This window comes from Girardinichthys multiradiatus, chromosome 3 (genome assembly GCF_021462225.1).
Source record: "Girardinichthys multiradiatus isolate DD_20200921_A chromosome 3, DD_fGirMul_XY1, whole genome shotgun sequence".
Taxonomy (NCBI): Eukaryota; Metazoa; Chordata; class Actinopteri; order Cyprinodontiformes; family Goodeidae; genus Girardinichthys; species Girardinichthys multiradiatus.
Genome location: NC_061796.1, coordinates 8544226 through 8563342, shown reverse-complemented (window position 1 = coordinate 8563342; position 19117 = coordinate 8544226). Strand labels below are relative to the sequence as shown.

General features: G+C 38.4%; 1 protein-coding gene and 1 long non-coding RNA gene across 3 annotated transcripts in view; one reads left to right on the top strand and one right to left on the bottom strand.

The window, feature by feature from the left end:
* Positions 1–420: 420 nt before the first annotated feature.
* Positions 421–19084, bottom strand: LOC124866064. The gene is made up of 3 exons (XR_007037715.1): positions 17710–19084; positions 13538–13628; positions 421–1223 (listed from the first exon to the last, which is right to left on the bottom strand). It is a non-coding gene; the product is annotated as an uncharacterized LOC124866064 (long non-coding RNA).
* Positions 2049–19117, top strand: part of LOC124866061 (focal adhesion kinase 1-like) — an 80081-nt gene continuing 63012 nt past the window's right edge. The window contains exons 1-2 of one of the 2 annotated variants that reach the window (XM_047361706.1): positions 2049–2298; positions 13065–13091. Coding sequence is in view for 1 of the 2 variants with exons in the window: in XM_047361701.1 (XP_047217657.1) it covers positions 4261–4297; positions 13065–13091 (64 nt within the window). In the remaining variant the exon portion in view is untranslated. Of the gene's footprint in view, positions 2299–4245; positions 4298–13064; positions 13092–19117 lie in introns of those variants that run through there. The other variant, XM_047361701.1, reaches the window with a different exon arrangement.

Below are 19117 nucleotides of genomic sequence, written 5' to 3'. Positions count from 1 at the left end.
TTGTTGTCAAAAAATGGATAAGCATAAATTGTAATTGCATTTTTTCACATTTAAAATGACAAAAAGATATCACTAGCAAAAGGAACCCAACAAAGGGAAACTAAGAATATATATATACACACACACACACACACACACAGGAGAGAACAAGTATTTGAAACACTGCTGATTTTGCAGGTTTTCCCACTTGCAAAGCATGTAGAAGTCTTTAATTTTTAATCATAGGTACTCAACTGAGTGAATCTAAAACAATCCAGAAAAAAACAAAAAAAACAAAAATCGCATTGTGAGATTTTTATGTAATTAATTTGCATTTTATTGCTTGACATAAGTACTTGATACACCACAAAAACAAAACTAAATATTGGGTACAGAAACCTTTGTTTGCAATTACAGATAGACAGGGATTTTGGACCACTCCTCCATACAGATCTTCTCCAGATCCTTCAGGTATCAGGGCTGTCACTGGGCAATACACTCTTTCCGCTTCCTCCAAAGATTTTAATTGGGTTCAGGTCTGGAGATTGGTTAAGCCACTCCAGGACATTGAGATGCTTCTTACAGAGCCACTCCTTAGTTGCCCTGGCTGTGTCTCTTCTTTGGGTCGTTGTCATGCTGGAAAACCCAGCCACAACCCATCTTCAGTGCCCTTACTGAGGGAAGGAGGTTGGTGGCTAAGATCTCCAGATACATGGCCCTATCCATCCTCCCCTCAATACGGTGCAGTTGTCCTGCCCCCTTTGGAGAAAAACATCCAGATGGTCATCGGCAAACTTCAGACAGGCCTGGACAGGCACTGGCATGAGCAGTGGGACCTTGCGTGTGCTGCAGGATTTTAATCCATGGCGGCGTAGTGTATTACTAATGGGCTTCTTTGAGACTGTGGTGCCAGCTCTCTTCAGGTCATCGACTAGATCCTGCCATGTAGTTCTGGGCTGATCCCGACCCTTCCTGATGATCATTGATGCCCCACGAGGTGAGATCTTGGATGGAGCACAAGACTGAGGGAGCTTGACCGTTATCTTGAACTTCTTCCATTTTCTTGTAATTGCCCAACAGTTGTTGCCTTCTCACCAAGCTGCTTTCCATTTTCCTGTAGCCCATCCCAGCCTTGTGCAGGTCTAGTATTTTTATCCAGTTGCAGATTATGCAACTTAACTTATTTGAGACTGTTACACATCTTTATAGGTAGTGCCAAGAAATCAGAAGGGTGGTGATGTAAGCTGAAACATACAATTTGTTTTATTAAATATATTATGAAGCCTTGCCATGTTTTTCATACAGAGGATTTATCGACTCAAAAATAACTTTTTTAATGTTTTTGCATTTTTTTCTCTTTAAGGTGGTTATTAGGCGCTCATGTTTTCTTTTTTTTTTTTTGTCGTCATTTGTTTTTTTCTTATTATTTCTGCTAATTTGTTTTGTTAAAATCATTTTCTTTATTGTGATAAATGTTCATTTACAACGCATGAACAATCAGGACAGCAAAATAGCATAGGTAACGCAACACTTCTGAGGTCTAGAGATGAACCAATTCGTCTTTTTTATTTATTTTTTTTTGCTTGCGATGTTAAATTAAGTTTCTACTTAAAAAAGAGACACGGTTAGTATTTTGTTTTTTAAAACATGCATTTAAAGGAGAAATCAAGTAACCCATTGTTTTTTGTTTTTTCATTATTGCTTTTTGATTAGAACATTCAATTAACAAAACGTGTATTATTATTTTTAATATTATTAATATTGTTACCATGTTATACCCAGAAACACAGCAGCCATATTGGAATTTCAAATCGGGATTGGGTAGAAACCCTAAAGTTTTCCTTTTGGAATTTTTTAGAGGGCCTCTCTATATTTTTCCAAATTGGAATATTGACATTTTAATCTTATTTACATTTTTTTTGTCACTCAACACAATATCAATCATATCTTGGTAATTGCTAAAATTCGCATTTTTACTGAGGGGCTATGATATCGTTATTATAAATTTCAAGGGCAGCATGGACTCTATTAGACTAGATGTATGAGTGGACAGTGGGCCCCTCTCCTGCAGCCATCTGCAGCCATGTTGTTGAAACCTGGCTCCTCCAGCAGCAGCAGCAGCAGCGCTGTCAGCTAACGTCAGTGGACACCAACAACCGGGCAAGGCGCTGTTGTGGACCACAACTGACTGAGAGAGGACCCCCAAGCGCCGAACCGGTTCTGATACCGACGGATATAAATGGTACATTAACCGCTCCTGGCTGGATAAGGTGAGCAGGTTCGGAGACAAGGAGCGGCCGGATTTCTGGGCTGAAGCGGGTGAGTATTGATCCCTCCTGGGGGCGGACTGAGTGGGAATAGCCCACTGTTAGCTCAGCTAGCTTAGCAATAAAGGGGGGTATGGCACTGAGAGACAATGGGGTTAACGTGAACGTTACACGCGTGGGTGCGTTTTTTGGGTGCTGGGAATAGGATTTGTGGAAAATGTCGGGGATTATATATTTTTTTTAGAAAATACTGGTCCCTTTCATATCACGAAGTCATTTGTATTCCTAACATACAAACAGTGGTGCAGTGGCCGAAACCACTCCTCTGTGTTTCTCCCTTAGGTGCAAAGGTCCAAAACCAAGGTGCGTTTCTGCCATGATGAGCAATAATGTTCCGGCGAAACATCTGTTTTATTGTTAAGCAACTGGTTACATCGTCTGAGACTCACTGTTGGAAGCTTGTTGTTTTTAGGCATAAAACTGGGAGCAGCTCTTTCTTTTGACTGATCGTAAGTTTATCACTTGCTTTCTGCCTTGTGAATCACAATGATGACACGGATATCAGATGTTCTCTGAAATATATTAGCATTTAAATAGATGCATTTTCAGAACAGATAAAACAAATCTTGGAGTGATGGGAATAAATAGAAAAGGAAATGTGTTTTGCTAAAATGAAGCTCAGATTGGTGCTCCGTAGCTCTGTGGTTGTGATTTCTCAGTTTTCTTATCTTTGGCTTTGTTAGTGGTTTGTGAAAGCTTTGCTTTCTACTTTAAAAGACCGATTTTAACTCACTAACTTTGCTTTTGCACATCTTGAAATATTGAAGAAAACCATATCACAAAATATTCATTTTTTTTACAAGGTCTTTTGACAAATAACATCTTTGTTAACTTTTTTTAATCATTTATATATATTGTTACAGTACAGGTGCTTTTATTTATATTAATAGCAGAGGGGAAGTCAACCCATGTAATAGAGCGAGAGCAGGTTTTGTTAGACAGCTTTGCACTTAAATAAGATTTCACCATTATTTTAAAACGATGAAGGCATGATTGTGGAAGTGACAACCTCTTTGGCGTCTGATATTCAGATACAACTGTAAATGAACAGAAAGAAATGACGTAAACACATCTAAAGTTTTGAGTAGATGTATTTGACAGACATTCATCGTTTGCTGGATGTAGAAAACCATTAGCCGTACCGTATACAGGCAGTGATGTTACAGGGTAAAGGACGTACTTTGCTAGTGCAAGGTGGGTTATGAAGAGTTGATCATTTCTTTTCTCTTGAGCATCTATGAAAAACAATTTTTTTTTTTTGCCTGGAAATTAGCACAATTGTTTTATTTTTGCTCAGTTCTGTGGAAATATTACAGTTTTCCAAACTACATCCATAACTTAATGCATAAAACAACACACCAGATTCCACCCTAGAATTTAAAAGGGGAGTGTACTTTCTTTTTGCTATGACTGTAATCATCTTTTTTTTTTTTGCACTGTCAAGTGCATAAAAACATGACTACTCAATGTTCGAACACTTTCCATAAATCTGAAAATGTATTCATTCATTTTACTGAAGCTCATTTTAACATACAACATATCTGTAGGAGAATTTCCACTGAGATTGATTCTATGTCAGCTGTCCACCTCCTTTTACCTTCAGTGGTACAAAGAGGCAGGGATGAGGATGTCAGCGCAGCGGATGATGCTGGATTAATCTTTACTGCTGCGGTGGGAAGATGGGGATGAAGGACAGAGAGACGTGGTAAAGATGAGCAATCTGTCGAGAAAGCGGTGGGAAGTGAATCTAGGGGGAGGAGGCAGCTGTTTGGAGGTGAAACTCAGCCCCCAGGTGCGTCGGTCCGAAACGATCAGTAGGCGGGTTTTTTTTCCTCCTCCCCTATAAGTGACAGCATACAGTGCAACTAGGAAGTGGAGGAACGGGAGAGGAACACACACAAGCGTTTGAAGTATTTTTGGGGGAGGTGTTGTCCTCTGCTCATCGGTCGCTAACATGCAGTTCTGGGACTTTCTGGGCTGCACCAATGGAGGTATGTGGGCGCGAAGCCTAACTCATGGCTTGATGGGTCTGTGTGGAGCTGCTCTGTGATAGCCAGGAAGAGCGGGTCTGGCAGGGTGAGGGCTGGGAAGGAATTTGGGCTGCTCACAGCCATGCAAGCAGTTGCATGCAGCCTATGAGACAGGTAGAGAGTGGAGACAAATAAAGACGCATGAACAGCCTGCTCCGTTTTCCTTTGATAAACCTGGCTGCTTGCTGTCTGAAACAGATTTGAAAAAAAAGTTAAGCAGCACAAATTTGTTGTTCTTATTCTCTTTTATTTTTTTGGGCCTGAATAATCTTTGGATCCTGGTTGTTCCATGAACATGTGTTGTCCTGTCAATAGAGAATGCTCCCCTAATTTCTAGTGAACGATTATAAACTACTCCTGATCCTATGATGGGACATACCGCCGATCTCTCCCTTTGAAACCGTGAGCATAGTCCAAGTAAATGTACTGACACTCCATCTGTTGAAGTAATTTTAACTTTATACGATCAGTTTTCAACCCTGAGCTTTTGATTATGTTTTGTGTCTTGGGGTCATCCTTTTCAACTAGGATTCATCTTAGCAGAGAGCTCATTAGGTTAAATGTGGAGCTTTTTTTAATCAATGTGCAGAAAAACCACATAACGTGCCTGTGCTGTTGTTTTGGGTTAATGCATCAAAACAGCAACAACCCTCAGCTATTAAGTTATCAACAATGTTAGAAACCATTTCCTAGACAAACCAAATTGGGGGCGATTTTATATTTAAAGTGAGTAATGGTGAAAAACATGTAAAACCCTTAACCCCAGGATTCGAGTGGTCCTCAGGCCTTTATGGAAGTGAATCAGCTGTGCATTTATGTCTGTGATTGTAAGAAATAAAAAGAAACGCACCCTCTTAATCTTTTAAGACAAAACTGCGCCTTTTAATCTCAGATAAGTTGTGTTGTTTCATGTCTCGCCTCAAATGTGGTTACTTTATTGTGCTGCGTTGGATCCCCAAACAGCCCTGGCTCCGACACCCACCCTGTGCCTCGGGCTGCATTTCCTGCTGTTGCACTAATAACTACGGCCAAGATACCTGGCGGTTTGTGTCGTATTATTCACTCTTCACAGCCGTGTCATAAACAGACGAAGAACAAACGGATTCATATCTTTAACTGCAGCACCCATCTGTAAAATTCGCATGAAATTGCCTTTAAACTGTAGTAACACGTGAAATCCACTTAGGTTTTAAAATTTAAACTTATTACTCCATTATAGTGAATAAGTTGGACCCATGTTTTCATATTTTCAACAGTAGGCTGCGTGGATTGATCTGTAAAAGTGTGGCTTGAAGCAGACCTGTTGCCGTCATCATTTGCATCCAGAGCTCACGATTTTGCATAAGTTATCCAATATGTTAGGTACTGAGAGTGTGTCGGTAATGAAATACTATAATAACTTGCACTTTTTTGACAGTTTGGGTTTTAAAATGATTTACTCGGTTTATCTCAGTTTTATTTAATCATCAGCTTCATTGAATTCAGGGTTGTCATTTTCAAGGTGCTCATTTTTTTTTTAACGATTTGAAAGATTTTTGAATGCCTTTGAAAGTTCATTTTGTCACAAGCTGATTTTATTCTTCAGCACCAGAGCATTTTCCAGAAGAAGAATTTTCTTGTGAAACCAAACAACATTACCCTTTGAACAATTCAACTGTAAACCAGCTGCTAATCTCAAGCGATGACACATGGTTGCATCTACACAGACCAGACAACTTGGCAAAGGACCATTTTTAAATGTTCTCTAAAATGCTTGATGAAATGAGGCTACATCACTCAAGACCACTTCCTAGAATTAACTTTCCATTAATATGGGCTGATAATGTTTAGTCTTACTTTGTTTCAACAACCTCATACTTAACCAAATACTTTAGATTTTTAAAAATCTCTAATGGCATCAGAAAGATTTTTCACCAGATTTGACCTTTTGTTTAGTGTCATATCTTGTTAAATAGCAGGTTGATAGTTTCTTAGTTGAAGGACTGCATATGTGGAAGCTAAGCTCAGCCATTAACATTGGTGGTTTACACAGAGATAATAAACTCAACTTTTTCAGGTCTCACATTTTTAAAATAATAATAATTTTTGCTAATTATATGTGTAAATGCTCACAGTTTTATCACTTGTTAATCAACTCTGTTTCATATTTCTATAAAACCTCTGTTTATATTCAACCATTTTGTTGACTTAGTTTTTTTTTTTAAGTGTATGAAGTTGACCTTTCCGAGCATGTTTGAAGTATAGTTTAAACCAAGGATTGGAGACAAGGGTTTATATTTTATCATAATTACAAAACATAAATAAATAAATGAAAGAAAAATTGAATAAATTATTCAATAAATAATAAAACATATTTTGTGTCACAATATTTTCTGATACTTATTGTACTGACAACGATATTGATGGTTACAAGTATTAAAAAACTCAATAGTCTATTTATTTAGAAACTACTTCATGCAGCCAAAAGCAGGGTTGGGCATTGTTTGACTTTGGACGATTCTGGTTCTGATTCCTTGTTTCGAATCCGGTTCCCATTTATCTTTTGTTTTATTGTTATTACCGCAGAATGACTGATTCTTATTATGCTTATGTTTTTTCCACCGTAAACACTACAAGGATGTCATATTTGCTTGTTATTAAATTGTCTTGTGTTAAAACTGTTAACAGTGCGTAGTAAGTGCAGAAGGCTCAGATTTATTCATGGTTTATGCTGATTATACTTTTTCTGAGAGAACTCGGACAAAAATATCAAATATTAAACTGCATCGGACTTGGAATTTTAAACCAGGGCTTCCTTTGTCTCTGAGCGAGTGAAAGGTTTTTGTTTCAGAGAAGTGAGAGGAATCTATATAAGTAAATTCAGAGCTTGTGTGGCCTAAAAGGGAACGTGAAAAGTTAAAAGTTGGTTCCTCTTAGCTCTCAAGAATAAGGAACTGCTAAGGCTAAATGTTTACCTTTGTTCATCACTGAACTATAGAAGTTTTCCTTAGTGCAAATGACTGTGAAAGGGTCCACAGTTCATCATGCATGCAAACATAGCCAAGACAATTCCTGCTATTAGAATCTGCAAAGCAAATTAACATTATGTACTGATGCATAAAACCTAAAAGGTGTTTCTGCTTTTGCAAACGACAGCAAGGATACATCTCAATAAATTAGGATATCGTTGAAATGTTGGGTTATTTTGGTAATTCATTTCTAAAAGGAAAACTTAAACTCTTAAAGATTTATTGCTCAGGGTGAAATGTTTCTAGTATTGGTTAATTTTAGTAATTATAGCTTACAGCTAACGAAACCCCAAAATCAGTTATTCAGACAATTAGATATTACATAAGACCAATTAAAAAGGATATTTAACACTAAAGTGTTATTTTATGGCCTACCAAACCATGGGGAAGACCTCTGGGTTTATAGTTGTCTAGCACAATCTTTGACACCAACCCTCCGAATGGAGGATAAACCACAATTGGTCATTGGTAAAGAAGCTGGCTGTTCAGTGCTGTATTCAAGCCTATCAATGAAAAGTTTAGTCCAAGGTAAAGGTGTGGTAGAAAAAAGTGCAGAGTAAAAGGGATACCAGGATACCAGCAGTCTTGGGAGGGTTTGGAGCAAATGTTATTCAAGAGATTGGGGGAAATTTATAAGGCCTGGTCTACTGATGCAGTCAAAGCTTTAACAGCCACAGCATACAGACATATCCAAGACATGGGCTACAACTGTTGCCTTCCTTGGGCTAAACCCCTACTGAGCTAGAGATATTCTCAGAATCGTCTTATGTGGAGGAAAAAGGATTGGACTGTTGCTCAGTGGTCCAAAGTCCTTGTTCCAGATGAAAGTAAAGTTTGCATTTCCTTTAATTGGAAATCAAGGTCCCAGAGTCTGGAGGAAGAGTGGAGAGCAACACAATCCATGTTTCTTGAGGTTCAATGTGATGTTTTCCACAGTCAGTGATGATTCGGGTTGCCATGTCATCTTGTTTTTAGCAATAAATAATAATAAAAAAAAACTCAAAAAATTCAATTGTAGTTTCATTTATGCCTTTATTTTGATGATCATGCTGCCTGGAGAGACCGGTGAAAGGTCTGGAAGGCAAGCCTCTGCCCTTATTTGCATCCATTCTTCACTGTTTTGGTTAAGCTATTCTTTGTGGTCAATACTCTGCATTTGGAACTGAGGTTGTCATGACACAACTCTACGTGTTTTTCTGTAAATATAATGAATTATGGTGAGAAATAATTAGCTTTATGGCTAATTATCTCATAAGAAGGTGTTACAGGTCAGATAAAACATTTGCTCTGTTTGCCCAGCACGAGAAATGCAGATGTGAAGAAGGACACTGATGACAAGGAAGTTTACACTCTCACCTACTGTACTACCTCTTCAGTTCCATTAAAACAATACATTGTTGAAGTGAGAATGTCCTCATTAAGCTTCAGCTGTTTCTGTGGTGACTTTGATTTTGGCTCTCTCCAAAGTTGCGTTACACCTATAAATTATAATACGCCTCCATGACAAACTGAACATTGCAGAGAGCAGCTTCACAACGCTGCTGTTGTTTTCTTGATGAGAATGCAGTTGTGCAATGGCCTCAGCGTTGAGTCAACTTGTGTAGCCTTTGTGGTTGATATACAGAGGCTAAATGTTTTTTTGTTTTGGAGTGGGAGAGAGAACGCGGCTGAGAGCAGGAGGAGGGTGTGATGTAGTAGGAGGAACAGAATCATGCAAGTATTAAACATGTTTTTGGCGGTTGTAGTAACACATGTTTCAGGACCATTTTGAGGTTTTGGAACCTCGTTAAGGCTCTTCATGTTTAAAAGTGAGGTTGTGTCTCTAGATGACAAGGTAATGTTATTTTTAAAATGCTTATTTAAACTGCACAGCAAATCTCTTGAGCAAACTGAGCAGTTCAAGTTTGTGTTTGTACCACTTCCATGTTCATAAATTGGAAATTAACTTTTCCAAAACACAGCTCTTTTCCTCCTATCCGCAGATGGATAACACCAAGAAACATCTTAAAACAAGCTAAACCTCCTCACAATTATTAACTGATTGTGCTGCCATTTGAGGTTTAAAACTTCCCCTTCTCTCGTTTTTACTGTTGTTGGAACCTATTTGTGGCCAGTGTTTTGAACTTTTTGTTTTGATAAAAGTGGATTATGGGATAATAGGAAATTGTGGCAAAGCAAATGTTGAGCATTCTTGAAAAGAGTTGCTAGAAAAGAGCTTAAAAATATTTTTTTACATCATCCTTGCAACAATTTGCATATTGTTCAACTCCCGTGTGTTCAAGCCACTGTATTATCATTCTTAGGAGTTTATTCCCTCCAGCCAAAACACACTTCCAAGCTGAAAATTTAAACCCCCAGAATGAACCGTATATGAAAGAGCCTCCTATTGAAAAAGTTCTACAGTGATTTAATATGTTTTAACTAGTAAAAATGTTATTCTTTTTGCTTTTACTACAAAAACAGATGTTCAATGATATGGTCTCAAAATTAAATAAGTATATTTCAAGTAAATCGTGTGGAGATTGTCTGACACATGATTTATTTAATGCAATAATCTTAAAATAAAACAAGAATACATGCTGCTAGAACCGTCAGTAACATTTATTAATTTAACACATTATTGTGATTTTACTGCATGTGGTAAAAAGTAAGAAGACCCCCTTTCAATTCTATTGTTTTATGTATCTTTATTGTACGTACTGTTTGGGCATGTACTTTTCACTAATGGTTAATGGTGGAGTTTGAGGTGTTTTTTTGTACATTTGAAGAAGTATGAACAATGTAAAAAATATGAGATATTATTTCTTACTTCTATAATAATAATAATAATAATTGATACTAAAAAGTAAATTATTCAAAGAAACTCATTTGTGTTAAAACTGATACAAACTGACCCATTCACATTTGCTCAAATTGTGGCTGCCTTCCTGCAGCAGTGCTGCAATAACAGAGACACACTCAGCACCTCCCCTCCCTGCAGCCTCACCTAACCAAAACAATGAGATGCTGCTGGAAGTTTTAAACTGCTAACATGGCGAGTACATCAGAAAAAAAAACATATGTGACCCTCTTTAGCCGTCAAGGTGAACACAAAAGCACTATTTGGAGGTACTTTTAGCTTCAGGGACATGGCTACTAAATAGTGAAGCAACGAAACAAACAAACAAACCAGTGTTCCCCCTCCATTACTCCTCCGTTTTAGTTTTGAAGGCATTGGAGGCTAATGAAGCTAATACTAACAGTTTATGGTGAGAGCAGCAGGCAAGCCAAGTAAAGGCTGCAGCCAGAGTGATGCGTAGCCAGGAGTTAGGTCCACTCTGGATCAGTAATTGTCACAGGACATTTTATATCTTTATTTTCTGTATGATATGGCACAGCTCTACAGTGAGGTTCTTGTCTCTCCTGTAGGGGGAAATCATTCATCTGCATCAGCAAGAACACTGAGCAGATTGCTAAAAATACTATGACTGACCTAAGAACTATCCAGCAGAATTATACGAAAAGTTGAAATGATAGTGGTAAAAATCATCTTTAAGGAAGAAAAATGGTCTGAAAAAAATAAATCGAGAGTTTACTTAAGCATCTGGCAAAACTGTGGTGAAACGCTAATAATAGTGGACCTTCCTGCAGTATGTATCAAAGGTTTTCCCAAAAGAGACTTTCCTAACACACATTTTAAAGAGAATTCAATGTTTGCCTTGAAGAATGAGATTGAACTGTATAGGCCACATGATCTGATCAGAGTAGATTTACTCTGAGTCCATCAGAGTAAGAGAGCAGTGAATCTAATGATGCAGTCACCATGCATGGTGCTTACCATGAAAGCCAGTTAAAGCAGTGCTATAGTCCGACGTTGCTCCTTTTTATCCGGTCTAGGCACAGCAATATGTTAAAGAAGAATAAGGCCCACTGTCTTTTAAATGTACAGAGCCTCCAGCTTTTAAATTAGTAGATTGTTTGTTTTCTTCCAAATTACACATGAAATGTTATTACAAGAAGGACATTGCCTTGATTCATCAGGCTTCAGTCGTAAAACAGTAGCTGTTAGAAGAATGAGACAATAATGTTAGGCATGGATTGGCCTAGATAGTGAATAGATCTTCATTTAATGATAATCTGTGTGATCGGCTAGAGACTTAACATAACATTGCGCTTACAAAAAAGAGATCTGAAATAAATGTTATTATATGTTGTGTATGAATATGTTTTTCTTTTTTATTAAGCCAAATAAAAGATTTGTTGCAACCAAAGCTAAATATGGTCCAAAAATATATCTTAATTGGTGTGTAGCATCTTTGTGGCCTGCTATGGTATATCTTCAACGTCCCACTATAAAATCACAAGTTATAATCCTTTCTGAGCTCTCATTTGTAAACAAAATGTGGTGAAAGTCAGGTCGTGTTTACGTAACAGTGGGAACAAAAGAATGCTCCGAACATAAACTATGTAGTACTCTCCAGTCTTGGACTATTTGGAATTAGGGCACAGCTTTTATCCCACCAGTATTATAAGACAAAGCATTTGCATCCAGCGCCGCGGTCCTGCTTAGTGGCTGTTGCTTAGTAACAAGAGTCAGCATAGCCTCAGTGTGTAGGACATTTCATCAAGCTGCTCATTTTGGTGTCATTTTTGAAAAAGACTACAGCAAAGCGTGAGTGAGGGCTCTGATTGAAGTCGCGGTTGGAAGGAGACTGAGGTCATAAAGCAGATTAGACACTCAGTGTAAAGTTATTGCAGCATGACGGAGCAGATAAATTCTGCGCTGTCACGATTCTTGTCTCATTGCACCTTAGTGAGAGACCCAGCACAGATCAATATCCTCCCGACCCAATTTGGCTGCTGGGTAACTGGGTTGGTTTGTACTGACTGACATTAAAATCACTGGACGCGCAAGGTTTCCTGTTAATGAACTGGGTTTCCTGAACATTTAGACTTTTTAAGTAATCGGTATACGTTTTGATTTGCTTATTAGTTGTGCTATTTAAGTTCCTACACAGGCTGGAAAGGCCTGGAATTTGATTCCAGTATTTTTGGATAAGTATGTAAAGAGGACACGATTCTTACCTATATTATTGTCTAATAATTGTGATCCAAATTCCTTGTTTCCATATTTGCTTCCTAGCCTTAGAGTTCTGCCTCCTTCTGTTCCTTGTGTCACAACTTCTTTCTTTCCTTGTCTGTGCACTTTTTCTTTCTTTTCTTGTCCTTTGTTCCTTTCATCCCTTGTCTTTTCTTATGTCCTTAATTTCTTCTTTCCAGTGTCTGAATTTTCCAGATTCTACATTGTGAACTTTAGTATTTATATTTTATAAAAGTCTGGCACTAAGACATCTTGATAAGTAGAGTCTGGAAAAGCATTTTTACATGGAAAAGCAGCCCTGATTGCCATTTGGTAAACATGTTTGGTAACCTTTCTTTTACTTCTTCTTTCTTAATTTGACCGTCATCTTATTACATTTTAAGTTCCTTGGATTTTTTACGAGGTCACTGCAAACCTGCAGAGTTTTTTATGATCAAGGTATTTGTATGTATTTTTATTTTATGGCATCAGAGAGCAGTAAGTCCACTATATACTGTGAATGATTTATGTGCTACGTAGTGTGGTGACTCATCGATGCCGCAGGTTAATTAATTTGCATGCCATCACTGTAAATTATTCACCATGTAGGACATTTGTATGTTTAACTATCAAGGCTAACAAAATGTTTCCTCTTTTTCAGAGATTTCCAGAATATCTTATTATGCGGGTGAGTACAGTTACTATTTTTGTGTTGTATATATGGTGTATATTGTTTTTCCTCTTTAATATATTTATTTTAAAGGTTTTTTTTCCTGTCAAATAATGAATGGAGTCAAAATGTATTAGTTCTAGCACTGGATCACACCCTGGTGCAACATTAAATGACATTTCTTGTGTGCCGTACCCTTAAGTTGATGTAGTGTGTGTTCTTACAGTATAAACGATTTTATTTTAGCTCTGTTATAGAATAAACATTTCCTCATTTTTGGAATATTTGGATTCTTTTTTAAGTTTGCCAGAAACTGTTGTAAGTGGAAAGTTTTAAAATGAAACTCGATAATATTTTTTTTTTCCTGAGCCTAGAGAAGGTTTTGGTTGTAGTGTTTCATGGAGCAGATCCAGGTTGAGCTGAATTATTTTAAAGGTATAGATCAGCTCTGTAATGGCCCTTACCTCCATTCTTTCTCCTTGGTTGTTGCTAGGTAATCGATGGTCCTACAGCACATCTTCGATCAGGATGTTTGGAGCCAGAGAAATGTATTTCCTAAAAAAAGACCAAAGCTTATTTTAGATTTCCTTGATCTCTTTGGAAGACACATTACTACAATCAGGTCAGCTTCTGACCCATAAAATGACAGTGGCTGAAAAATCAGGCCTCCACAACTGCTGCTTGAAGCATACAAACATTGCTAATAAGCCTATAAAAGTACACCACAAGTATAAACAACCCCAGAAACCATTATATTAAGCGGAACTTGTTTTATTATTGATTTCCGATTTTCTAAAAGACTTTTTAAATTGAATTTGATCATCTCAACATCCTGTCTGGGTGTGTGATTATCCAGAGCATGGTCCTGGTGCTGATGCCAGAGGGTTCAAACAAATCCTAACCATGTGGTTAACCCATTCAGAGATGTACTCTCACACACCACTGCAGAGAGTTTGAACTAACAACTAGTCCAAAGCTTCCTATTGAAAGGCGCACTGCGAATAACATTAAACATGCAGCCTCTTAATCACTTTCAGGGTACAGAGTTGTTTTTTTGTTTCTTTTTTTTTTACAAAGATTTGCACATTAAGGCATAAAATATTTGTACAAATAACCTCAACCAGCATAAAAAAATAAATAAAATAAAGCTCTTATTAATTTGGTATTTTATTTGAAAAAACTTAAACAGAAATGGGCCTCAGTTCTGTCAGAATTACACCCTTTACTTAAGAGAGGAGACTGTTCAATTTTAATGTCATTTATAAGTGACTTGTATTTATTACCTGTATTCATTATTTTTGAATTTTTCTGGCTTAAAGTTGTTTATTTAGGTATCCACGCATTTAAAGGTGATTTAAAACGTGATAAAGTGACATCGACTTGGCCAGCTGCACTTTAACACACTCAGGCACAGCGTCAATCGTTGCATTCGGCAACTTCGGCAACAACTCTCGGCTCAGCAGTAGGCCCTGGATAGCGTCTCCTCAGCTGGTGTACCTCGCAATGAAACCTTATAGAGCGTCCAAACACCATTTATTGTCTCACCCTGAAGTATTTTCCTATTTTAGGCCACTTTAGCCTTTGAAAACAAGGAACTTTATTAATCTATCCCAGCAATTTGGAGAAAAATGCTTGTCAATTTTGTTATGAGTTCATAATATTTAAACACCGATTTGTTAGTTATATAGACTAGTCGCTGCAGTCCTAATTGTGTTGTTTTTCCTTCTGCTTGATGGCTTTAACTGGACTTTTACTGGGCCACTGAACTTCACCAAAAATAAAAAATAGCATGCAAGTGTAGCTATTTTATTGCTTCTGGCAGATGTATCTTTAAAGTAAATGTTTTAATTTCACCAGCATGTTTTTTTTCCACACTGGTACGAGTATTCATATTTTGAAGCAGCCCAGCCAGAGTTCCGATTTGAATCTGAAAGAGAATCTATTGACTGAGTTAGAGATTAGGGTGGTGGTACAGAGGCCTTCCAACCTCAAAGATAAATGGTCAGAAAAGCAGAGAAAACCTGCTAAAGGCTGCTCAGCAGTTATAGGAAGAATTTGATTGCTGTAATACCATTAATGGCATTTTCATTGATTATTGAGAAGGGTACAAATAATTTCTACATGGTAATTTTAATAAAATCCAAAAAAGGATACTTTTTATTTCTAAATTGGATACTTTTTTGACATTGTCTTATGTTTGGAGAGATGCCTGTCTCATTTCTTATCAGACACAAACTTCCTGGTTGAATGAAAATTATTTAAAATCTAAACCTGACAGGGGTACAACAAATGTTATGGTGTATATGGTTTGAAAATGAGGGTAAATGTAAAAACAAGGACCAACAGTATGTGTTTTATAACATGCCAGTTTTAAAAACTGTTCATTGTGGTTTTAATATGAATAAAACACTTCTTTTTTTTCTAAAAGACTTTTCCTTATGAAATGTGACAATAGAAAACTATACACAAGCTCAACATCCTCTGACAAATGATTGTTTGTGTTTTGCCTTCTAATTAACTGTCACATGTAGCCTTCTTGTGCTTTGTCTTATCTGAGGGATTAAATGTGGGAGGACTCAGTGGTAGTGAAGGGCTGTCATGATGCAGGAGCAGGTGATGTACAGGGGTTGGACAATGAAACTGAAACACCTGGTTTTAGACCACACTAATTTATTAGTATGGTGTAGAGACTCCTTTTGCGGCCAATACAGCATCAATTCATCTTGGGAATGACATATACAAGTCCTGCACAGTGGTCAGAGGGATTTTAAGCCATTCTTCTTGCAGGATAGTGGCCAGGTCACTACGTGATACTGGTGGAGGAAAACGTTTCTTGACTCGCTCCTCCAAAACACCCCAAAGTGGCTCAATAATATTTAGATCTGGTGACTGTGCAGGCCATGGGAGATGTTCAACTTCACTTTCATCTTCATCAAACCAATCTTTCACCAGTCTTGCTGTGTGTATTGGTGCATTGTCATCCTGATACACGGCACCGCCTTCAGGATACAATGTTTGAACCATTGGATGCACATGGTCCTCAAGAATGGTTCGGTAGTCCTTGGCAGTGAGGCGCCCATCTAGCACACGTATTGGGCCAAGGGAATGCCATGATATGGCAGCCCAAACCATCATCGATCCACCCCCATGCTTCACTCTGGGCATGCAACAGTCTGGGTGGTACGCTTCTTTGGGGCTTCTCCACACCGTAAATCTCCCGGATGTGGGGAAAACAGTAAAGGTGGACTCATCAGAGAACAATACATGTTTCAAATTGTCCACAGCCCAAGATCTGCGCTCCTTGCACCATTGAAACCAATGTTTGGCATTGGCATGAGTGACCAAAGGTTTGGCTATAGCAGCCCGGCCGTGTATATTGACCCTGTGGAGCTCCCGACGGACAGTTCTGGTGGAAACAGGAGAGTTGAGGTGCACATTTAATTCTGCCGTGATTTAGGCAGCCGTGGTTTTATGTTTTTTGGATACAATCCGGGTTAGCACCCGAACATCCCTTTCAGACAGCTTCCTCTTGCGTCCACAGTTAATCCTGTTGGATGTGGTTCGTCCTTCTTGGTGGTATGCTGACATTACCCTGGATACCGTGGCTCTTGATACATCACAAAGACTTGCTGTCTTGGTCACAGATGCGCCAGCAAGACGTGCACCAACAATTTGTCCTCTTTTGAACTCTGGTATGTCACCCATAATGTTGTGTGCATTTCAATATTTTGAGCAAAACTGTGCTCTTACCCTGCTAATTGAACCTTCACACTCTGCTCTTACTGGTGCAATGTGCAATCAATGAAGACTGGCTACCAGGCTGGTCCAATTTACCAATGAAACCTCCCACACTAAAATGACAGGTGTTTCAGTTTCATTGTCCAACCTCTGTATGTCTGGAGAGGAGAAGAGACGGATTACAGGGAGGAATGATTTAGTGACACACAAGTGGTGAAAGAGGTCTGATTGTAAGGGTTTTATAAGCAAAGCACAGATCATTTAATCCTTTAAAGGCTGAGGAAAGAAATATTAGTCATAAAATTATTGTTTTTAGAAATTCAGCTGTTTTGCTGCTTTGAGAAAACCAGATAAAAAAAATGACACACCCTAACTTCAATTAGCATTGTTAGGTAGAACGTCTAAATATGTTAAGCAACATATTTACTGCTTGAGGCAAAGGTCAATACTTGTATTAATGTTTGGCATTATAGGGTTAGAAGCTTGTAAGTGTGTGTTCTTTTATGAATGGCTGTTAGAGTGTTGATGAAGAGTGGAGTATTCCTCTTCAGTGTAATGCTCAGTTTGCTTCCTCTGCATTGGATCTCAATTACAGTGTTTCTATCTCTTCTTTCCTGCTCCTTTTCTGTCCTTCTCCACCCTAAACACACACACACACAAACACACACACACACACACACACACACACACACACACACCCCAATCATGCCCCTCCCTCTGTGCTTGTTAGTGATCATAGCAGCACAGAGAAAAACCTCTTGGCTCACTCACTTTTTGCTGACATTCAAACACACACTCACCGGATTTCACATTTGTATTTCTCTTACACAATATGAGCTACTTACCTCATTACTAACATGCGCACACACACACCTCTGCACCCTTTTCTCTGACTTACCCACACACCTTCTTGTTTTTACGGGCTCATTTAGAGGGCTGGAGGATTTAGCTGGATAAACGCAGTGTTTGTATTTGTCCACGGCATGTGTAGAAGATCGGGAGCGATGCTGGGATCTTGCTTCTCTTGTGACGCTACAGAAGAAAGGCTTCTGAAACCTTACTGAACAACATACGGCTGACTGACTTTGAAAGGGATTTGCTGCATCAAACCTTCTGCAAAATATTTTCTGTCTTTCCCGTCCTTGTTTTCTGACTCTCCTCCCATCCAGGTTTGAAGCCTAGCTTTTTTAAGCTTTTCACCTCTAAGACTGTCACTTCGTGTCCCTCTCCAGCATTAGATACCTGCTTTGACCTGGCTACTTCCTGCAGGCATTATGAGCAATCTTTGGAGGATGTGAGACTCAGAAAGCGGAGAAACCCCAGGGAGAAGCTATCTCCATCCCACTCACTTTATTAGCCCATCTTTCTCTTTTTCTTTTCTAACAATCTGTTTTGCTCTCCATCCACTGTCTCTTCTTTCTTCAAGTCTTGTTCCTTTTCTTGCATTGCTTTTTCCCTCCTGCATTTCCACTTTCATCTTCCTCTCTCCCCTTCTGTTCCATTTCTCTGCTCCCCTCTCTGCCCTACATTTTGGTCTCTACAGCCCTCTGATGCCCAACTCTCGCATCTGATTTATGGCTGATTTGCTTTGCGATCTCTTTTGGACAGCATTGTGGATTTACCGAACAAAAATAACTGCCTATTTGGAAAGATTTGTCTTCAATGTCACGTTGTAAACTGGAAATTTGATGCAAAGCACCAAGCTCCATTTATCTTTTTTTATATATGCCTGAATTAACCAGAGAACATTTTTAACTTTTACATCAGGATGAAAGAATTAGACTATTTGGCTGGCTCTGACCTGAATTTGAAATTTTGTGAGTATTTATTGTGCAACAGGATGATCTAATTGCAAAGAATTCATCTTAGGTTGAGTATCTGATCAGAACACCTCATTTTTAAGGACGCGTCTTTCAGCAAATTACCAATAATCTAAAGTCCGGGACTCCCTGAGGTGACGGAGCTCAACAAGAGCTCCTTGACGGGATCATTACATGTTGTATTGTGCAGTGATACAACTGTTTGCTGGGTCAAAGGTCATGACATTCATTGCAGGGATTGATTTACATGAAACCTGACTAAAAATCCTTTAAGTCACAAAAAGACGTCTCTGCAAACTGGAAAGGACTTCATGACAGTCTTGGTATCCTTTACAGATCCAGACTTCTTACAGTAAACTTTTTTTTTTTACAATGGATACAACTTTTACTAATAAGAATCCAGTGTCCAGTACAGCAGAACTCCGATCCATTCTGGAACGCTTCTACCACCTCTCCTCAGTTGTTTATTTGCACATCCGGATGTTT